At 46.0% G+C, this 18,512-nt stretch overlaps 1 protein-coding gene across 4 annotated transcripts in view; it reads right to left on the reverse strand.

Annotated features, from left to right (window-relative positions):
- Positions 1 to 18,512, reverse strand: part of LOC118360235 (agrin-like) — a 409,423-nt gene that overhangs the window by 91,310 nt on the left and 299,601 nt on the right. For all 4 annotated transcript variants that reach the window (XM_052482562.1, XM_052482563.1, XM_035739526.2 and 1 more), the window contains 5 exons: positions 13,499 to 13,641; positions 13,100 to 13,205; positions 10,900 to 11,019; positions 10,172 to 10,336; positions 4,509 to 4,652 (listed from right to left, as the gene is read on the reverse strand). In XM_052482562.1, the coding sequence (XP_052338522.1) occupies positions 4,509 to 4,652; positions 10,172 to 10,336; positions 10,900 to 11,019; positions 13,100 to 13,205; positions 13,499 to 13,641 (678 nt within the window). The remainder of the gene's footprint in view (positions 1 to 4,508; positions 4,653 to 10,171; positions 10,337 to 10,899; positions 11,020 to 13,099; positions 13,206 to 13,498; positions 13,642 to 18,512) is intronic.

An 18,512-nucleotide genomic window follows, 5' to 3' on the forward strand; every position in this document is an offset into this window, starting at 1 on the left:
GTGAGAATGCTATTAATTGATTACAGCTCAGCGTTCAACACCATAGTACCCTCAAAGCTCATCAATAAGCTAAGGATCCTGGGACTAAACACCTCCCTCTGCAACTGGATCCTGGACTTCCTGACGGGCCGACCCCAGGTGGTGAGGGTAGGTAGCAACACATCTGCCACGCTGATCCTCAACACTGGAGCTCCCCAGGGGTGCGTGCTCAGTCCCCTCCTGTACTCCCTGTTCACTCACGACTGCATTGCCAGGCACGACTCCAACACCATCATTAAGTTTTCAGACGATACAACAGTGGTAGGCCTGATCACAGACAACGACGAGACAGACAACGACGAGACAGCATATAGGGAGGAGGTCAGAGACCTGGCCATGTGGTGCCAGAATAACAACCTATCCCTCAACGTAACCAAGACAAAGGAGATGATTATGGACTACAGGAAAAAGAGGACCGAGCACGCCCCCATTCTCATCGACGGGGCGGTAGTGGAGCAGGTTGAGAGCTTCAAGTTCCTCGGTGTCCACATCAACAACAAACTAGAATGGTCCAAACACACCAAGACAGTCATGAAAGCATATTCTCCCTCAGGAAACTAAAAAGTTTTGGCATGGGTCTGAGATCCTCAAAAGGTGCTACAGCTGCAACATCGAGAGCATCCTGACTGGTTGCATCACTGCCTGGTACAGCAATTGCTCGGCCTCTGACCCCCCCCACCCCACTTTGCGCCCACCCCCCCCCCACCCCACCCCACTTTGTGCTGGGACTATTGACTTCATTAAGCACTTGACTTCCTGTCAATAGCTGACGGTGGGTCTTAACGAGACTGTGCCCGGATAACACAGCGGGACCTTCCCCTCTCAGTTGTGTGTATTCATTAGGTTAGGTTGCCATTCATATAGACATTAGAATGGCGGGCTAAATGAATGGATACTGGATACATTTCCCAAATATTGTATTAGGTACATCCATCTAGTACAGACATGGGCAAACTACGGCCCGCGGGCCACATACGGCCCGTTAGGCTTTTTAATCCGGCCCGCCGAACTTGTCCAAATTATAGTAAAAACCTCATTTTTTCCCCTTTCCCTGCAATGCCCACGTTTCCCCAATAGATGGCGCACTCAAAACACATTGACCGTTGTTGGAGTGGCGCGTATTTCTCTTTATTTCACTTTAATTTTCACTTCGTTTCACGTCACCATTAGCCCTTCTGTGAAAATGAGCGGACCAAAGAGAAGGAAAGTGGACAGCGAATGCCGAGTGTTTAATAAGGAGTGGACAACAAAATACTTCTTCACTGAAGTCCGATCAACGGCTGTATGTCTGATATGCCAAGAAGCTGTTGCGGTTTTCAAAGAGTACAATATCAGCCGTCACTTTGCCACGAAGCATGCAAACTATGCTAGCAAGCAGTCAACACAAGAACGGGCGGCTACTGCTCAGAGGTTGGCAGCTAATTTACAGAGTCAACAGAACTTTTTCACCGACAAACTGCAATTCAAGAGTCAAGTACCAAGGCAAGTTATTTGCTGGCATTCAAATTAGTAAAGGCTAGCAAGCCTTTCTCCGAAGGCGAGTTTTTGAAAGAGTGCATGGTAGAGACAGCAGACGTTTAGCGTCATGAAAATCAACAAAGCCCATCACAGATCCAAGTTAACTGACCAACACCTCAGATCTGTCCTGAGAATTGCCACAACAAAACTAACTCCAGACTTTGATGCACTGGCATAAAAGGGAGACCAACAACACTGTTCCCACTGAAATGTTGAGTTTTTCTGCTGTGTTATGAAAAAATGCATATGGAAAGTTTGGAAGTGCGTCTTTTAATTAAGAGCAATGCGCATTTACGCACAGCAGCGGTACAGTAGCTTAATTAATACGCCGCACATCGCTCTTAATTTAAATTTAAATTTTCAGCTGCAGGTAGGATATTTAATACAGCCTATGTCTGTGTGCTTGGCAACGATACACGTGTACTGTTTGCGCGTGAAGGCGAGGGCGTCCGTGGCGAGTTTGTAGAGCGCGCGGTCAGGACAATCCATCCATGATTTTGCGGAGTTTAACACAAGTAGATATTATTGAGCTTGAGTATTTCGTTGTGTAATAATATGTTTTGAATGTTGAAAGTGATTCCATTTTTCAATAAATGTTGATTTCTTTAACTTTGCACCTTCGATTGAAACTTATTAAAAACAGACGCAATCTTGATAAATCACAGTGCGTATGTTATTTTAATCTATTTACATTTCCTCCTCCCAGTATCTGCGGAATAGTATGTAAATGCCATATCTTGCATATTCCTTGAGACAAATTTATTAACTGATAAGGGCTATTTTTCACATTTGAAAGACAGTTAATAAATTGGGTTGTAGTGTTCTTACTGTGCTATGAGATTTGCACACACTACATTTAATGCTTTAGTATATCCAAAATACACTCCCTCCAAATGCTCCTGGCCCGGCCCCTCTGTCAAATTTTAGAACCCATTGTGGCCCGCGAGTCAAAAAGTTTGCCCACCTCTGATCTAGTACCAAGTCAGACTCCCCTTTGATTCCAGAACAGACTGAATTATTTGGGGAATGGATTCAACAAAGTGTGGCATTCAAATATTTATCAATTCGCATCAAGAGACCTTAACGTGTGCCAGGAAAACATTCCCCACACCATTGTAACCATCAGCCTGTACATCAGGCAGGATGGAGCCATGGACTCATGCTGCTTACACCAAATCCTGACTCTGCCATCAGCATGATGCTACAGGAACTGGGATTCGTCGGACCAGGCAATGTTTTTTCACTCCTAAATTGTCCAGTGTCGGCGATCGTGTGCCGCTTCTTCTTCTTTTTAGCTGATAGGAGTGGAACCCTCTACTGCATTATAGACCATCCGTGACAAGCACCGACGAGTTGTCCGTCCCCGAGATGTTGTTCTGCACACCACAGTTGTACTGCGCCGTTATTTGCCTGTTATTTGAATCTTGCACGATTCTTGCCATTCTTGTTCAACCTCTCTCATCAACGAGCTGTTTTCACCCACAGGACTGCCGCTGACTGGATGTTTTTTTTGTTTGTTCTACCATTTTCTGTAAACCCTAGACACTGGGGCCTCCGGAGTGGCGCAGTGGTATAAGGCACTGCATCGCAGTGCTAGCTGTGCCACTTAAGATCCTGGTTCGAGTCCAGGATCTGTCGTAGCCTGCCGCGACCGGGACTGCGCACAATTGGCCCAGTATTGTCCAGGTTAGGGGAGGTTTTGGCGGGCAGGGATGTTCTTGTCCCATCGCGCACTAGCGACTCCTGTGGCGGGCCGGGTGCAATGCACGCTGACACAGTCGCCAGGTGTACAGTGTTTCCTCTGACACATTGGTGCGGCTGGCTTCCGTGTTCAGTGGGCGTTGTGTCAAGAAGCAGTGCAGGTTGTGTTTCGGGGGACGCACGGCTCTCGACCTTCGCCTCTCCTGAGTCCGTATGGGAGTTACAGCGATGGGACAAACCTGTAACTACCAACTGGATGACATGAAATTGGGGATAAAACTGTAATAAAACTGAGAAAGGGATAAAAAAAAAAAAACCCTAGACCCCGTCGTGCGTGAAAAGCCCAGGAGGACAGACGAGGTGCTGAGGTACTGGAACCGGCACACCTGACTCAATGTCTGTAGGAGCAAACCATTTTTGTGAATAGGGTTGTGTACTTAATAAACTGATAATTCCCATTCTGATTTGTTTTTCCTTCAAATAACAGAATGAAAAATTACAGCTACAACAACAGCCATTGTTGTCAAAGACTCCAGCCACCCTAGTCATAGACTGTTCTGTCTGCTACTGCACGGCAAGCGATACCGGAGCGCCACGGCTAGGTCCAAGAGGCTTCTTAAATAGCTCCTACCCCCAAGCCATAACATTCAGACTCCTGAACACCTAATCAAATGGCTATCAGGACTATCTGCATTGCCTTCCCCCCCTTTGACACCGCTGCTACTCTCTCTTATCATCTATACATAGTCACTTTAATAACTCTACCTAGATGTACATATTACCTCCATTACCTCGACTAACCGGTGCCCCCACACATTGACTCTGTACCGGTACCCCCTGTATATAGTCTCGCTATTGTTATTTTACTGCTGCTTTTTAATTACTTGTTCATTTTATTTATTTATTTGTAAAAAAAAAAACATTCTTACTGCATTGTTGGCTAAGGGCTCATAAGTAAGCATTTCAGCATACAACACTGAATACTGTTGTATTCGGCGCATGTGACTAATACAATTGGATTTGATTGTTATTGTACTGCAGCCGCTTCACTTTCTGATACTTCCTTAATGCTAATAAAACAGGTGGCTTAGAGGAAAAATCCACTGAGTTCATCAATTCCCTTCTGCAAGGCCGCTCTCTGGACGAGAGGAGTTACAGGGACGAGACGAGAGCCGAGGGGTTGCCATGCTCTGTCGGTGGCGCGGTGAGTTAACAGGTGGCGCACGTCAGTCAGCAGGGGCTCCCTGTACCTGTGTCGCAGCCGCTCCTGCCCATCTTACTGCCGTCGGGGCACACATTGCATTTCATGCCCTTCACTCCAGTCTTGCAGGAGCACAGGCCTGACATCTGCTCGCAGTCGTCCCTCACCGAGCCCACTGCGTCGCAGTTACACGCTGGGGAGAGAAAGAAAGAGAGGAAGGGAGATATAAATAGGGAGAAGGAAGGAATGGAGGAAGAGAGAGAATTGAGAGAGATGGAAAGAAAAGGGTAAGTGGTACTTAATGACATACAGTGAATAACAATCCACCTGTTCACCACACTGCAAGATAAAGAATGTTGATTATCCAGCTTAACTCTTTCCCTAAAATTCTTAAAGATTTTCTATTGGGCTTTTCAGTTCGGAACTAGACTTAATCTATATCATAGAAACCAGCACCTCACACACACTCAGGCCCCGTAGGTTGATGTAAATCTCAGCGCCTCGGTATCGGGACTGGAGTCATAGATAGTTCAGGCAGAGGCCAGCCAGAGTCCTGAGGCAAGTGGGTAGATGGGCCAAAAAGATCACAGAGAGCCTCCAGGCTCCAAGGAATAACATCAACCCCATCAAACGCCATCATGTTCCTGGAATCAATGTTTTCCCCCCTGCTGAACTCTGTACTGATGTACTGATGTGTGTACTGTTTGCTTGTCCGTGGGTAAACCCCACAGGTCAGGCTAAAGTGGAGACAGATACAAGCTCCTGCTGTCGACTAAATAGCTCAGCGGGTCTTCTACTGTATTGCCAAGAACTCTGTTCACAAGTAGGATAGTATTCAAAAAGGATGACGGACACACAGCCACACAAAGGAATTGAGGCAATGTCAAGTGCAATTGTGTGACAGCTTTGACGAAGCTCTGATTCTTGGGTCTCTGTTTTTTTCTTTCAAGTGCTTATATTATGTAAATCTAGTCCTTTTTCTTCTTTTTTTCTTCCTATGACCTCCTTGGCTTCAACAATAAGCATTCATTTTTCAACTTAATCTCTTTACAGCCAAGTGCTACACTTAACTAATATAACATATTCGTCTTACAGAAGGGAATGCATACATATACGGAAGCCAAAGATCCTTGAATTACAAGCTCAGGAACATTGTTTGATTTGAGCTGGATCCTGCCGGAAGAGGATCCGGCACCTCACCGTTTTGGACTGTTTAATTACGGATCCTATTTGGCCAGATCCGGTGCCTTTCGTGGCTTGAAAAATAATCGTAACTTTGTGCAGTGTAAACATTTTGATAAAAGCGTTCAAAGTTCATTTGAGTTTCCTCAATATTCTAAGAGTTGATTCCGGCGTATGGTTTGCGCAACACTTGCAACCAACACTGAACCAACATATAAATAAATGCAACATGGAACAATTTCAAAACATTTACTGAAGAGGCTTCCTGAGTGGTGCAGTGGTCTAAGGCACTGCATCGCAGTGCTAGCTGTGCCACTAGAGATTCTGGGTTTGAGTCCAGGCTCTGTCGCAGCTGGCCACGACCAGGAGACCCATAGGGAGGCGCACAATTAGCCCAGCGTCGTCTGGGTTTGGGGAGGGTTTGGCCGGCAGGGATGTTCTTGTCCCATCATGCACTAGCGACTCCAGTGGCGGGCCGAGCGCAGTGCACGCTGACCTTGTCGCCAGGTGCATGGTGTTTCCTCCAACACATTGGTGCGACTGGCTTCTGGGTTAAGTGGGCATTGTGTCAAGAAGCAGTGCGACTTGGTTGGGTTGTGTTTTGGAGGACACACGGCTCTCGACCTTCGGCTCTCCCGAGTCCGTACAGGAGTTGCTGCGATGGGACAAGACTGTAACTACCAGTTGGCTACCACGAAATTGGGGAGAAAACCGGGTAAAAAAAAAACTACCTTTACTTAGTTACAGTTCATATAAGAAAATGTAAATACATTCATTAGGCCCTAACCTATGGATTTCACATGTCTGGAAATACAGATATGCATCTGTTGGTCACATATACAGTCAATCAATCAAATGTATTTATAAAGCCCTTCTTACATCAGCTGATGTCACAAAGTGCTGTACAGAAACCCAGTTAAAACCTCAAACAGCAAGCAATGAAGGTGTAGAAGCACAGTGGCTAGGAAAAACTCCCTAGAAAAGCCAGTGCTGGCTGCAGATTATCACAGAACATGGCCAAGATGTTTAAACGTTCATAGATGACCAGCAGGGTCAAATAATAATAGTCACAGTGGTTGTAGAGGGTGCAACAGGTCAGCACCTCAGGAGTAAATGTCAGTTGGCTTTTCATAGCCGATCATTAAGAGTATCTCTACCACTCCTGCTGTCTCTAGAGAGTTGGAAACAGCAGGTCTGGGACAGGTAGCACATCTGGAGAACAGGTGAGGGTTCCATAGCCACAGGCAAAACAGTTGAAACTGGAGCAGCAGCACGGCCAGGTGGACTGGGGAGACTGGAAGATTAACCTTCACCCCAGTCTGAGGTCCTGAGCACTCTGGAGCAGGTTTTCATCAAGGATCTCTCTATACTTTGTTCCGTTCACCTTTCCCTCTATCCTGACTAGTCTCCCAGTCCCTGCCGCTAAAAAACTTGCCCACAGCATGATGCTGCCAACAACATGCTTCACTGTAGGGATGATTCCAGGTTTCCTCCAGACGCTCCTCCTGACGCTTGACATTCAGGCCAAAGTGTTCAATCTTGGTTTCATCAGACCAGAGAATCTTGTTTCTCATGGTCTGAGAGTCTTTAGGTGCCTTTTGGCAAACTTCAAGCGGGCTGTCATGTGCCTTTAACTGAGGAGTGGCTTTTGTCTGGTCACACTATCGTAAAGGGATGATTGGTGGAGTGCTGCAGAGATGGTTGTCCTTCTAGATGGTTCTCCCATCTCCACAGAGGAACTCTGGAGCTCTGTCAGAGTGACCATCGGGTTCTTGGTCAACTCCCTGACCAAGCCCTTCTCACCCGATTGCCCAGTTTGGCCGGGCGGCGAGCTCTAGGAAGTGTCTTGGTGGTACCAAACTTCTTCAATTTAAGAATGATGGAGGCCACTGTGTTCTTGGGGACCTTCAATGCTGCAGACATTTTTTGGTACCCTTCCCCAGATTTGTGCCTTGACACAATCCTGTGTCGGAGCTCTGTGGAAAATTCCTTTGACCTCATGGTTTGGTTTGTGCTCTGACATGCACTGTCAACTGTTGGACCTAATATAGACAGATCTGTGCCTTTCTAAATCATGTCTAATCAATTGAATTTACCACATGTGGACTCCAATGAAGTTGTAGAAACATCTCAAGGATGATCAATGAAAACAGGATGTACCTGAGCTCAATTTCGAGTCTTATAGCAAAGGGCCCGAATACTTATGTAAGTAAGGTATTTTTGTTTTTTCTTTGTAATACATTTTCCAACATTTAAAAAAAAAATGTTCATTTTGTCATTACGGGGTATTGTGTGTAGATTGCTGAGGATTTAAAAAAATATATTATTAATCCATTTTAGAAAAAGGCTGTAATGTAACACAATGTGAAAAGAGTGAAGGGGTCTGAATACTTTCTGAATGCACCGTACCTTAAAAACAGGTAGGAGTGTGGATCAGAAAACCAGTCAGTATCTGGTGTGACCACCATTTGCCTCATGCAACGTGACACATCTCCTTTGCATATAGTTGATCAGGCTGTTGATTGTGGCTTGTTGTCCCACTCCTCTTCAATGTCTGAGTGACGTTGCTGGATATTTACATGAACTGGAACACACTGTCATACACGTTGGCCCAGAGCATCCCAAACATGCTCAATGGGTGACATGTCTGGTGAGTATGCAGGCCATGGAACAACTGGGACATTTTCAGCTTCCAGGAATTGTGAGCAGATCCTTGCGGCATGGGGCCGCGCATTATCATACTGAAAGGCGAGGTGATGGCGGAGGATGAATGGCATGACAATGGTCCTCAGAATCTCGTCATGGTATCTCTGTGCATTCAAATTGTTTTTGTTGTCCGCAGCTTTTGCCTGCCCATACCATAACCCTACCACGTTGACACAATGTTGACCGTCCCCCACACGACACCATACAAGCTGTCAGCCATCTGCCTGGAACAGTTGAAACCAGGAATTATCCGTGAGGAGCACACTAGTCCAGAGTGCCAGTGGTCATCGAAGGTGAGCATCGGTTACGGTTACGAAGCTGAACTGCGGTCAGTCATGACCCTGGTGAGGACAACGAGCGCGCAGATTAGCTTCCCTGAGATGGTTTCTGACAGTTTGGTTGTTTCTTCGGTTGTGCAAACCCACAGTTTTATCAACTGTCTGGGTGGCTGTGTAATGATCATGATCAGATCATGCTGTTTAATCAGCTTCTTGATATGCCATACCAGTCAGGTTGATGGATTATCTTGGCAAATGAGACTTCTCACTAAGAGGGATGTGCACAAATGAGAGAAATACGTTTTTTGTGCATGTGGAACATTTTTGGGAAACAACACTTTACATGTTGGGTTTATATTTTTGTTCAGTGTATGTTTGAGACCAAACGCGTGGCTGTGTGAGAAGTGTGCCTGTATCTCTCACAGAACAAGAATGAGATTCACTTTCTACGATCTCTCTCCCTCTCTCTGCTCTGATAGACATGAGCCTGCAACTCTCATCTCTTCAGAGTTGCACTTCATCATTTATTTCCTGATAGAATCATAACCGCGGGAAGGGTGCTGGAGGTGCCGCGGCACCCCTGACAACAATTTGAAATACATTTGCCATAGTTATAGAATTACTACTGCCAGTTCAGAAACAAATAGAGCAAACAAATACAACAAACAAATAATTCAGAATAGCCTACAACACCATGAGAAGGCCTATCATTTATCAATAGCTTCTGAAAAAAAATAGCTGTGGATTTTGTGTAGCCCAATAACAAAGCATAGCCTACAGTCGGGAACACGCAGCAAATCTGTCAGTGAACAGCATGCAGACAAAACAGGCCTTTATGTCAAATATAATCACAGGAAAAACACAGGTTGGAAAGCAAATGGCTCCTGCTGAAAAGAGAAGACGATGCTGTCGGCTACCAGAATATTTGATCAACGTCCAAATAGTGTTTTACAAAGTTAAAAAAAAGCGACAGATAGGCTTCTGGCATGAACGCATCGGCCATCACCGGCGAGTGCGCTGCCCATCACTGGGCGAGTCAGTGAAACTGGAAAGCAGTTTTAGAATGATAATATCCTCCTCACATTGCATGTGTTTCACCACACACCTAGGCTATTGATGGTTTCAAGACAAGGTCGTTTTTTATTGATCTCAGATTCTCACTGTCATTTAGATCATTTGTGCAGTATTAAAGATACTGCAAAAGTCTCCAGTCATGTAAAATGGTGCAGAGTTGCATGAAGTGCGTTTATAAAAAGCAACATTTTCCCAGGACCCTTCGGCTACTAAAAATGTACCCCATGTGTGCAACTTCTGTAAGCGCCTATACTCTACAGCTCTATACCACTATGCAAATGCGATGCAATGTTTTATTATAAAGGTACATCAGAGCTACCCAGGTCACCCTCCTCTCGTGCTCACTTTTTGTTCCGGCACCTCCCGATTTACAAATGAAGCAGTGCACAGGACCAAAACTCTTCTGTTCCCTACATCGGGACAGTTAATGTGAAGAAAACAGAAAGCAGCGACGTAGGAGGAGGTCTCTTACGTGTGCAGCCGCTCAAGTTCTCTGTGACAATGCCACGGAAGTTCCAGAAGCCTGGGTCACAGCGGTCGCACTTCTGTCCCCCGACGCCGGGCTTACAGGAGCACTGGCCGCTGCCCGGGTCACACGTCCCCTTGTAGGAGCCATACGGGTTACACTGACACGTACCTGGGGACACATTAAGGATAGGACTGAATGGATGATTTCATTAATGAGATCATTTTACACAGCTAAAACATCAAAACAACAACTCTCCAGTCTGAGGCGATGCCAGAGGGGGATCAGATGGACCACTAAAGGACGGTTTCCCAGAAACTTAGTCCGGGATTCAATTGCGTATCTCAACTGAAAGCAGCAGAGGCTGCTGAGGGGAGGACGGCTCATAATAATGGCTGGAATGGAGTTTAATGGCTGCAATGGTGTGAATGGTATCAAACACAAGTTTGATACCATTCCAAATACTCCATTCCAGCCATTATTTTGAGCCGTCCTCCCCTCAGCAGCACTGAATGAAAGAGCTTTTAGTCCAGTACTAGACTTGAATCTGTGTCCTGGAAACCGGCCCTATACGTAGACCTTCAAATATCACTACATATGCAGGTTTTCCTTTCCAGCAAATGTATATGCTAGGCTGTTTGAGTGCATCAATAAGTTAATACCATTGTGATGGATATAATACATGTGGTCACAGGTGAGAGATCAGATGTCAGGTAAGAGGTTGGCACACTTACTGGTGCATCCAGCGAGTCCCACACCAAGGGCCGCCGTCTTGTTGTCGCGGCAACAGCCGTAGACTGACTGAATGCAGCGTTGTGGCGCTGTCCGCTCCGGTGGAGAGGTGGCTGATATCGCTGATGAGATGGGAACGAGGATGGAACAAAAGAGGGAGAGAAGAAAAGATCAAAACAAACTTTTTAGAGTGACAGTGAAGGCTCTTTTAAAAGGAGTTAGAAGACACAATCTCTGAACAACGTGCAACTTTTAGCGAACAATGAGGTTCACCTCGAGGGCCAGAGGTGAAAAGCTGGCATCTGGCTTCTCGATAACAATTCTACTTTCCCAATCCTGACAACGGCTCAAAATCAGGGAGAAATTATGCCATTACCTGAAAACAAACAATGGTGTTCCAAGTGGAACAGCTGACATTTGCCACATCCTAGGAGGCCTATTCTCTTCATTTGTTCTCCTGTGAAATTGCAGCATGCGACACAACATCTCTACAAGCTTTCAGAAGCAGAAAACAACAAGGCTGCGGCTGAATGTGATGGACTGGGCCAATCTGTGAGCGTATGTGTGTAGTTGTTTTGTCTGTGCGTGTGCCAAATTCCAAGCCGACGTGACAGCTCGAAAAGAAAACCCACATACAAAACACCCTAAACAAATATGTTACCCAACAGAGACTTGTGTATAAGGGAAACGAGAGCGCGAGATGGAAGGATGGAGGGAAAAGAGGGAGGTGGTTCAACGGCCAAGGCAATATATTATCTTATCGCTCAAACTCTCTCCAAGCCTTGGATCAAAATGGCCTCCACTCACTATTTCTTTCTTCCTCTCTTGTGTTTCTCATTTGGAGTTTGGAGGCTGCAGATACCGGCCCATAAATCACACTCTTACTGGTGTGGATATGAGCCGAAGCCTAATGGTGATGACTAGCTCTTTCTTTTTTCAGTGCTTTCCCACTCCAGTGATGGGCTTTGGACACAGTTCATTAACTTGCCACTTTTCAGTGCTCCTGCTGCTATCTGTACTGAGCCTATTAGGGCAAGGGAGAACTTTTAATTTCATATGTTCTTCAACCCTTCAAGGGTTTTCCTCTTCAGTGGCCATTGTCTGGCATAATGCAGTTCTCTCTGATGTGAGAGTATTACTCTCTCTATCTCAAGGTCTGCTGCTGCCACGGCTCTGTACAGGTAGCCTTTGTATGTCTCCTAGGAGAGAATTGAGTGCCTCTGCACGTAGCAACGGTATATAGCACAGGATCTTTTTAGACCTCATGAAGACTTGAATCACTGACCCAGTTATCCGATAGAAAATGCAAAATAGGACAGCTTGAAAGTTCTTCAGAGACAGCTGTCATAGATCAAAGAACTCCCAGAGACACCACACATAAGTTGTTTATAAACATCATAGGACAGTACAAAACAACAAGATCGTGTTGAGGTCAATCCCTGTTTGTTTTGTCTAGTTCGTGAAAGCCATCAGGAGCTTTTCATGAGTGTGTTTTGAAGGCTTGGAGATCAAACCATGGTCAAAGACAAGTTCCTGCATGTATAGCTAATGAAGAAGGGCCCAATGAGATTCCCATTGATCTGAGCTTTTTGGGAGAAGAAGAAGAGGACCCAGAGCTCGCACACCAATAGCATTCCACAAGAAAAGGGATTGATTATCCGCAGATGGTGGAGAAGCGTGACAGAAAGCAGCCAAAATGCCAGCTTAGCAGGGACAACTCTACAGGGATGTGAGTGTGAAATCCGAGCGTATCGCTCTCTTCTCTCCCTTTCGTTTGCTCCCTCCCTCTTTTTTTAGGACAGCTAGGAATCAAACAGGCTGCAGTGATCATACAGAATCTTTTATGTGCATTTGGCTTCACTCTGGCCTACTAGAGAAACATCTCTATACTGTCTCTTCAGTTAAAGCTTGTGGTTTGCACTGCCAAGGCAGAGACTCGAGTATAACTAGTGTTCCCTACTGAACTGCCTAGCACCTGTGGTGGATGTCTCTAGAGAAATAGGAGCTTCTTCATGTTGAGCCACATTGAATCTGGGAAATGACACTGTGTTGGATATGTTACCACCAAAGTGCTATTCAGAAGAAACAACAGGATTTCTGGGCGTTGCTTTATGACATAGTAGTAAACTGTGAATCCCCTGTACGAGATGGATTATTACTCTGGCTGATCTTAGATCATTTATGGATGTCCAGGCATCTCACCTGTGCAGGGTCCGTGATTCTGGATCAGCAGATGCCTTTGCCTTTCACAACTGGCCTTCTTCATCTCACACTCGTTGCTGTAGGTCTTCCCATCTGAGCCACACACCTGTGGAGAATTGTAGTCATACGCATATGAATGCTGGAACATAGCAGCGTGAGATAGCAATTTCATTTCAAATGACTTTATGTACATAGTTCATTTTCAAACCATGCGATAAGTTCCATCTCAATATGAAAATTAAATTGCACTAATATTAACTGAATGTAAATGTCAGATGTCATGCATTCATTATCTAGGAATTACATAGGCTTGCGTGAAATGAAAACCACCACTATTTAAGTAAAATCCAAGTAGAGGGTTGTTGTTGGGAAGGCTAAGTTATGGAGGTTAAGGCTTACCAGGTTGCGAGGCACGCGATTGCAGTCGAAGTCACAGACACAGCGGTCATCCTCTGTGTCCTCGTCCCACGAGCCTCCAAACGTACGACACCTATCCTGTTCGCAGCTCTCAACACCTGAGGCCGACCCTCCTGAACCACACTCTGCAAAGACAACAAACGGAGAAAAAACGGAAGTGGTTATTAACAGCCCAGCACAGACACACATTTAAGAACCCCTAACCTTTTGATACATCAGTAAAAATGCCTTCCATCTTTGTCTCCCCCCCCCCAAAAAAAAAGTTAATGGCAGAGTGTTTATACATTCAGAGCACGCCACCTTTTGATGTTGGAATTTTCCTCACGTTGGCACTGAGATTGAACCAAAGGCGCTGCTGGAAGTACAAGATAATGACCAACCATGGAGAGGACCAGCAATTGACAAAATAAATTAGGCACAACATTGCTGCGGCACCAGTGAGACATCCTTTACATTTCAATTAAAGTTGAAGATAGAGGGAGGAGGAAAATATTATCACTTGCATCCCTGTGAGGGGGAATCAATGCAAGAGCCTGTTTCATGGACACAGATTTCCTGATATGAGGAAGCCACTAATTGCACAGTGTTCTGTAAGATCCAATTATCAATCCACTCCAGTAGTGCTGAACGGTTAGTGCTTTTTGAGGTCCGTTTCGGTTTGATTATAAAAAAGTATTATTTTTTAAATGTATTTTTTAAATTTCAAGTTTTACATTAAATGCACGATGCATTATGTGGGTTGAATGCTGTAACAACACAGACTATCAATAAAAGTCCCATGATGGTAGTGACTGCCCATGCCTGCTGATCACTTATGAACCATCATTTATACACATTACTTTAATACAATATTTTTGTTATTATGTATATTACGTTTGTTTTATTTGATGACTTTATTTCATTCCAAGTCATCATTTCAGCCCAACAGAGCTGCTGCCTACGCTGTCTGACAAAATCACTATTTTAGTAGTTTTTCTAAATAAACATACTCTTTTGACTGCTGAATACAAACTATTAATCGCTTAGCTCATGTATTTTCCGGTAGACATACCTCAAAGAAACTGCTCTATGTATCCCCTCTTGTTATTGCATATGATCTGATTTACCTCTAGAGAAACTGCAGTGCAATGTGCGCATTGAGGTCACCGAATAAAACAGAATGAAATTCAAATAATTAAACCGATGTCGGTCAAAAAGTTGTTTAAAAACCGAAAAATACACCTTTTCACCAGACTTCAGAGAAAAGTCATTCAGATGCTTTTTGTATTGGCGACTGTGGATGGTAAACTTTTAATTTACTGTAAAACAGTCAACTTCACTGGATCAAAGAGGCCTTTTCAAAGAGCCGTCCTTGAAATGTTTATGAAAATGGTTCTTCAGAGAGCGGTAACAAGGACAAACGACCATCCGGAATTATTTCCAAAGATCAGAGACTGAAAAAATATTGGAATAGAGATTTCCATAGAACTATAATATACAGCACCTTCAGAAAGTATTCACACCCCTTGACTTTTTCCACAATTTGATGTGTTACAGCCTAAATTTAAAATAAATTAAATTGAGATTTTGTGTCATTGGCCTTCAGTGGAATTACGTTTTTCAAATTAATTAAACATGAAAAGCTGAAATGTCTTGAGTCATTAAGTATTCAACCCTTTTGTTATGGCCTAAATAAGTTCAGGAATAAAAATGTGTGTCACGACTTCTACCGAAGTCGGATCCTCTCCTTGTTCGGGCAGTCGACGTCACCGGTCTTCTAGCCATCGCCAATCCATTTTTCATTTTCCATTTGTTTTGTCTTGTTTTTCCACACACCTGGTTTTCATTCCCTCATTACGTGTTGTGTATTTAACCCTCTGTTCGCCCCATGTCTTTGTGTGGTACTGTTTGTTGTAAGTGCTTGTGCACATGTTGACTGGTCCGCGTCGGGTTTTGTACCCATGCTGGTTATTTCTTTATGTCATCGGTTTTGCAATTAAACTGCTCCGGCTATCCCTAGTTCTGCTCTCCTGCTGCTGACTTCCCTGCCACCAGTTACGCACCCCTTACAATGTGCTTATCAAGTCACATAATAAATTGCAGGGACACTCACTCACTGTGTGCAATAATAGTGTGATTTCTGAATGACTGCCTCTTCTCTGTACTCCACAGATTTGTATTATTATTATTTTTTAAATGTAACCTTTATTTAACTAGTCAAGTCCGTTAAGAACTAATTCTGATTTACAATGCTGGCCTACCCCGGCCAAACCCAGACAACGCTGGGACAATTGTGCGCCACCCAATGGGACTCCCAATCATAGCCAGATGTGATGCAGCCTGGATTCAAACCGGGGACTGTATTGATGCCTCTTGCACTGAGATGTAGTGCCTTAGACCGCTCCGCCACTGAGTGGTGCAGTGAATTTCAAACACAGATTAAACCATAAAGACCAGGAAGATTTCCCACTGCCTCGCAAAGAAGGGCACCTGTTGGTAGATGGGTATAAAAAAGGAGACATTGAATAGCCCTTGGAGCAATTACACTTTGGACAGTTTATCAATATACCCAGTCACTACAAAGACACAGGCGTCCTTCCTAACTCAGTTGCCGGAGAGGAAAGAAACTGCTCAGGGATTTAACCATGAGGCAAATGGTAACTTTGGCTGTGATAGGAGATAACTGATGATGGATCAACAACATTGTTGGCTGCATCATGTTATGGATATCCTTGTAATTGTTAAGGACTGGGGAGTCTTTTAAAGATAAAACAGAAATGGAATAGAGATAATCACAGGCAAAATCCTAGAGAAATTAGTCTGCTTTCCACCATGATGAATTCACCTTTCATCAATAACCTAAAACACAAGTCCAAATCTACACAGGAATTGCTTACAAGGAAGACAGTGAATGTTCCTGTTTCGGCCCGAGTTCGTTTTTTTTAACCTTTATTTAACTAGGCAAGTCAGTTAAGAACAAATTCTTATTTTCAATGACGGCCTAGGAACAGTTGTTTAACTGCCTTGTTCAGGGGAAGAACGACATATTTTTACCAGCTCGGGGATTCAATCTTGCAACCTTTCGGTTACTAGTCCAACACTCTAACCACTAGGCTACCTACAGGTGACTTACATCTACCTGAAAATGCATGAAAAGACCAGAAAATGATTGTCTACCAATGACCAATTTGATAGAGCTTAAATAATTATGAAAAAAATAATGGGGGATGAAAGGTGGGAAAAGGACCACACTAAGTATGATCCCCAATTAGAGGCAACGATCATCAGCTGCCTCCAATTGGGAACCATACTCACAGCAACATAGACATTCAAGACTAGAACATCCCCTAGTCAGGCTCTGACCTATTGGGCTAAGGGAACCCAAGGGCTCTCTATGGTCAGGGCGTGACAGTATCCCCCCCCCCCCTCTCAAGGGTGCAGACTCCGACCACAAAACCTGAACCTGGATGGGGAGGGTTAGGGTGGGCAACTAGCATCGGTGGCAACTCCTGTGCGGGACGTAGCCCCCACTCGGACCGCAGATCTTCCCCTGAAGCCGGGCAGAACAACGTGCCCGGACTGGGCACCGGAGCAGGGGAAGGCTCCGGCCATGGAGCAGGACTGGACGCCGTGCCTGGACTGGGCACCGGCGCAGAGGAAGGCTCCTGCCATGGAGAGGGACTGGACACCGTGCCTGGACTGGGCACCGGCGCAGAGGAAGGCCCCGCCCATGGAGCGGGACTGGACGCCATGCCTGGAATGAGCACCGGCGCAGAGGAAGGCTCCAGCCATGGCTCCGGCGCAGGATCTCCGTTGACCGTCACTGGAAGCTCCGAACCGTTGACCCTCACTGGAATCTCCGGACCATTGACCGTCACTGGAAGCTCCGGACCATCACTGGAAGCTCTGGACTGTGAACCGTCGCTGGAAGGTCCGGTCTGTTGACCCTCACTGGAAGCTCCGGACCGTTGACCATCACTGAAAGCTCCGGACCGTTGACCGCCACTTGAAGCTCCGGACCGTTGACCGTCACTTGAAGCTCCGGACCATCACTGGAAGCTCTGGAATGTGAACCGTCGCTGGAAGGTCCGGTCTGTTGACCCTCACTGGAAGCTCCGGACCGTTGACCATCACTGAAAACTCCGGACCGTTGACCGCCACTTGAAGCTCCGGACCCTTGACCGTCACTTGAAGCTCCGGACCGTTGACCGTCACTTGAAGCTCCGGACCGTTGACCGTCACTGGAAGCTCCGGTCCATTGACCGTCACTTGAAGCTCCGGACCGTTGACCGTCACTTGAAGCTCCGGACCGTTGACCGTCACTTGAAGCTCCGGACCGTTGACCGTCACTTGAAGCTCCGGACCGTTGACCGTCACTGGAAGCTCCGGACCGTTGACCGTCACTTGAAGCTCCGGACCGTTGACCGTCACTTGAAGCTCCGGACCGTTGACCGTCACTTGAAGCTCCGGACCGTTGACCGTCACTTGAAGCTCCGAGCCGTGGACCGTCACTGGAAGCTCCGGACCGTTGACCCTCACTGGAAGCTCCGGACCGTTGACCCTCACTGGAAGCTCCGGGACCGTTGACCGTCAATGGAAGCTCCGGACCGTCACTGGAAGCTCTGGACTGTGAACCGTCGCTGGAGCTGGAGGTTCCGGGCTGCAGACCGTTGTTGGAGACTCCAGACTGTACACACGCACTGGTCGACGAGTGCGGGGAGCCGGCACAGGACGTACCGGGCTGGGGAGGCGCACAGGAGGCCTGGTGCGTGGAGGCACCGGACTGGCACCGGACTGATGACACGCTCTTCAGGGCGAGTGCGGGGAGCCGGCACAGGACATACCGGGCTGTGGAGGCGCACTGGAGGCCTGGTGCCGGCACAGGACCTACAGGGCTGAGGAGGTGCTCTTCAGGGTGAATGCAGAATACACCTAACCAACATCTCTCTCTGATCTCCTTCCTCCAACAGCTCCATAAACTCCCCGACGGTCTCTGGCTCTCTCCTCGACCGACTGC

The sequence above is a fragment of the Oncorhynchus keta genome, chromosome 27 (genome assembly GCF_023373465.1).
Source record: "Oncorhynchus keta strain PuntledgeMale-10-30-2019 chromosome 27, Oket_V2, whole genome shotgun sequence".
Taxonomy (NCBI): Eukaryota; Metazoa; Chordata; class Actinopteri; order Salmoniformes; family Salmonidae; genus Oncorhynchus; species Oncorhynchus keta.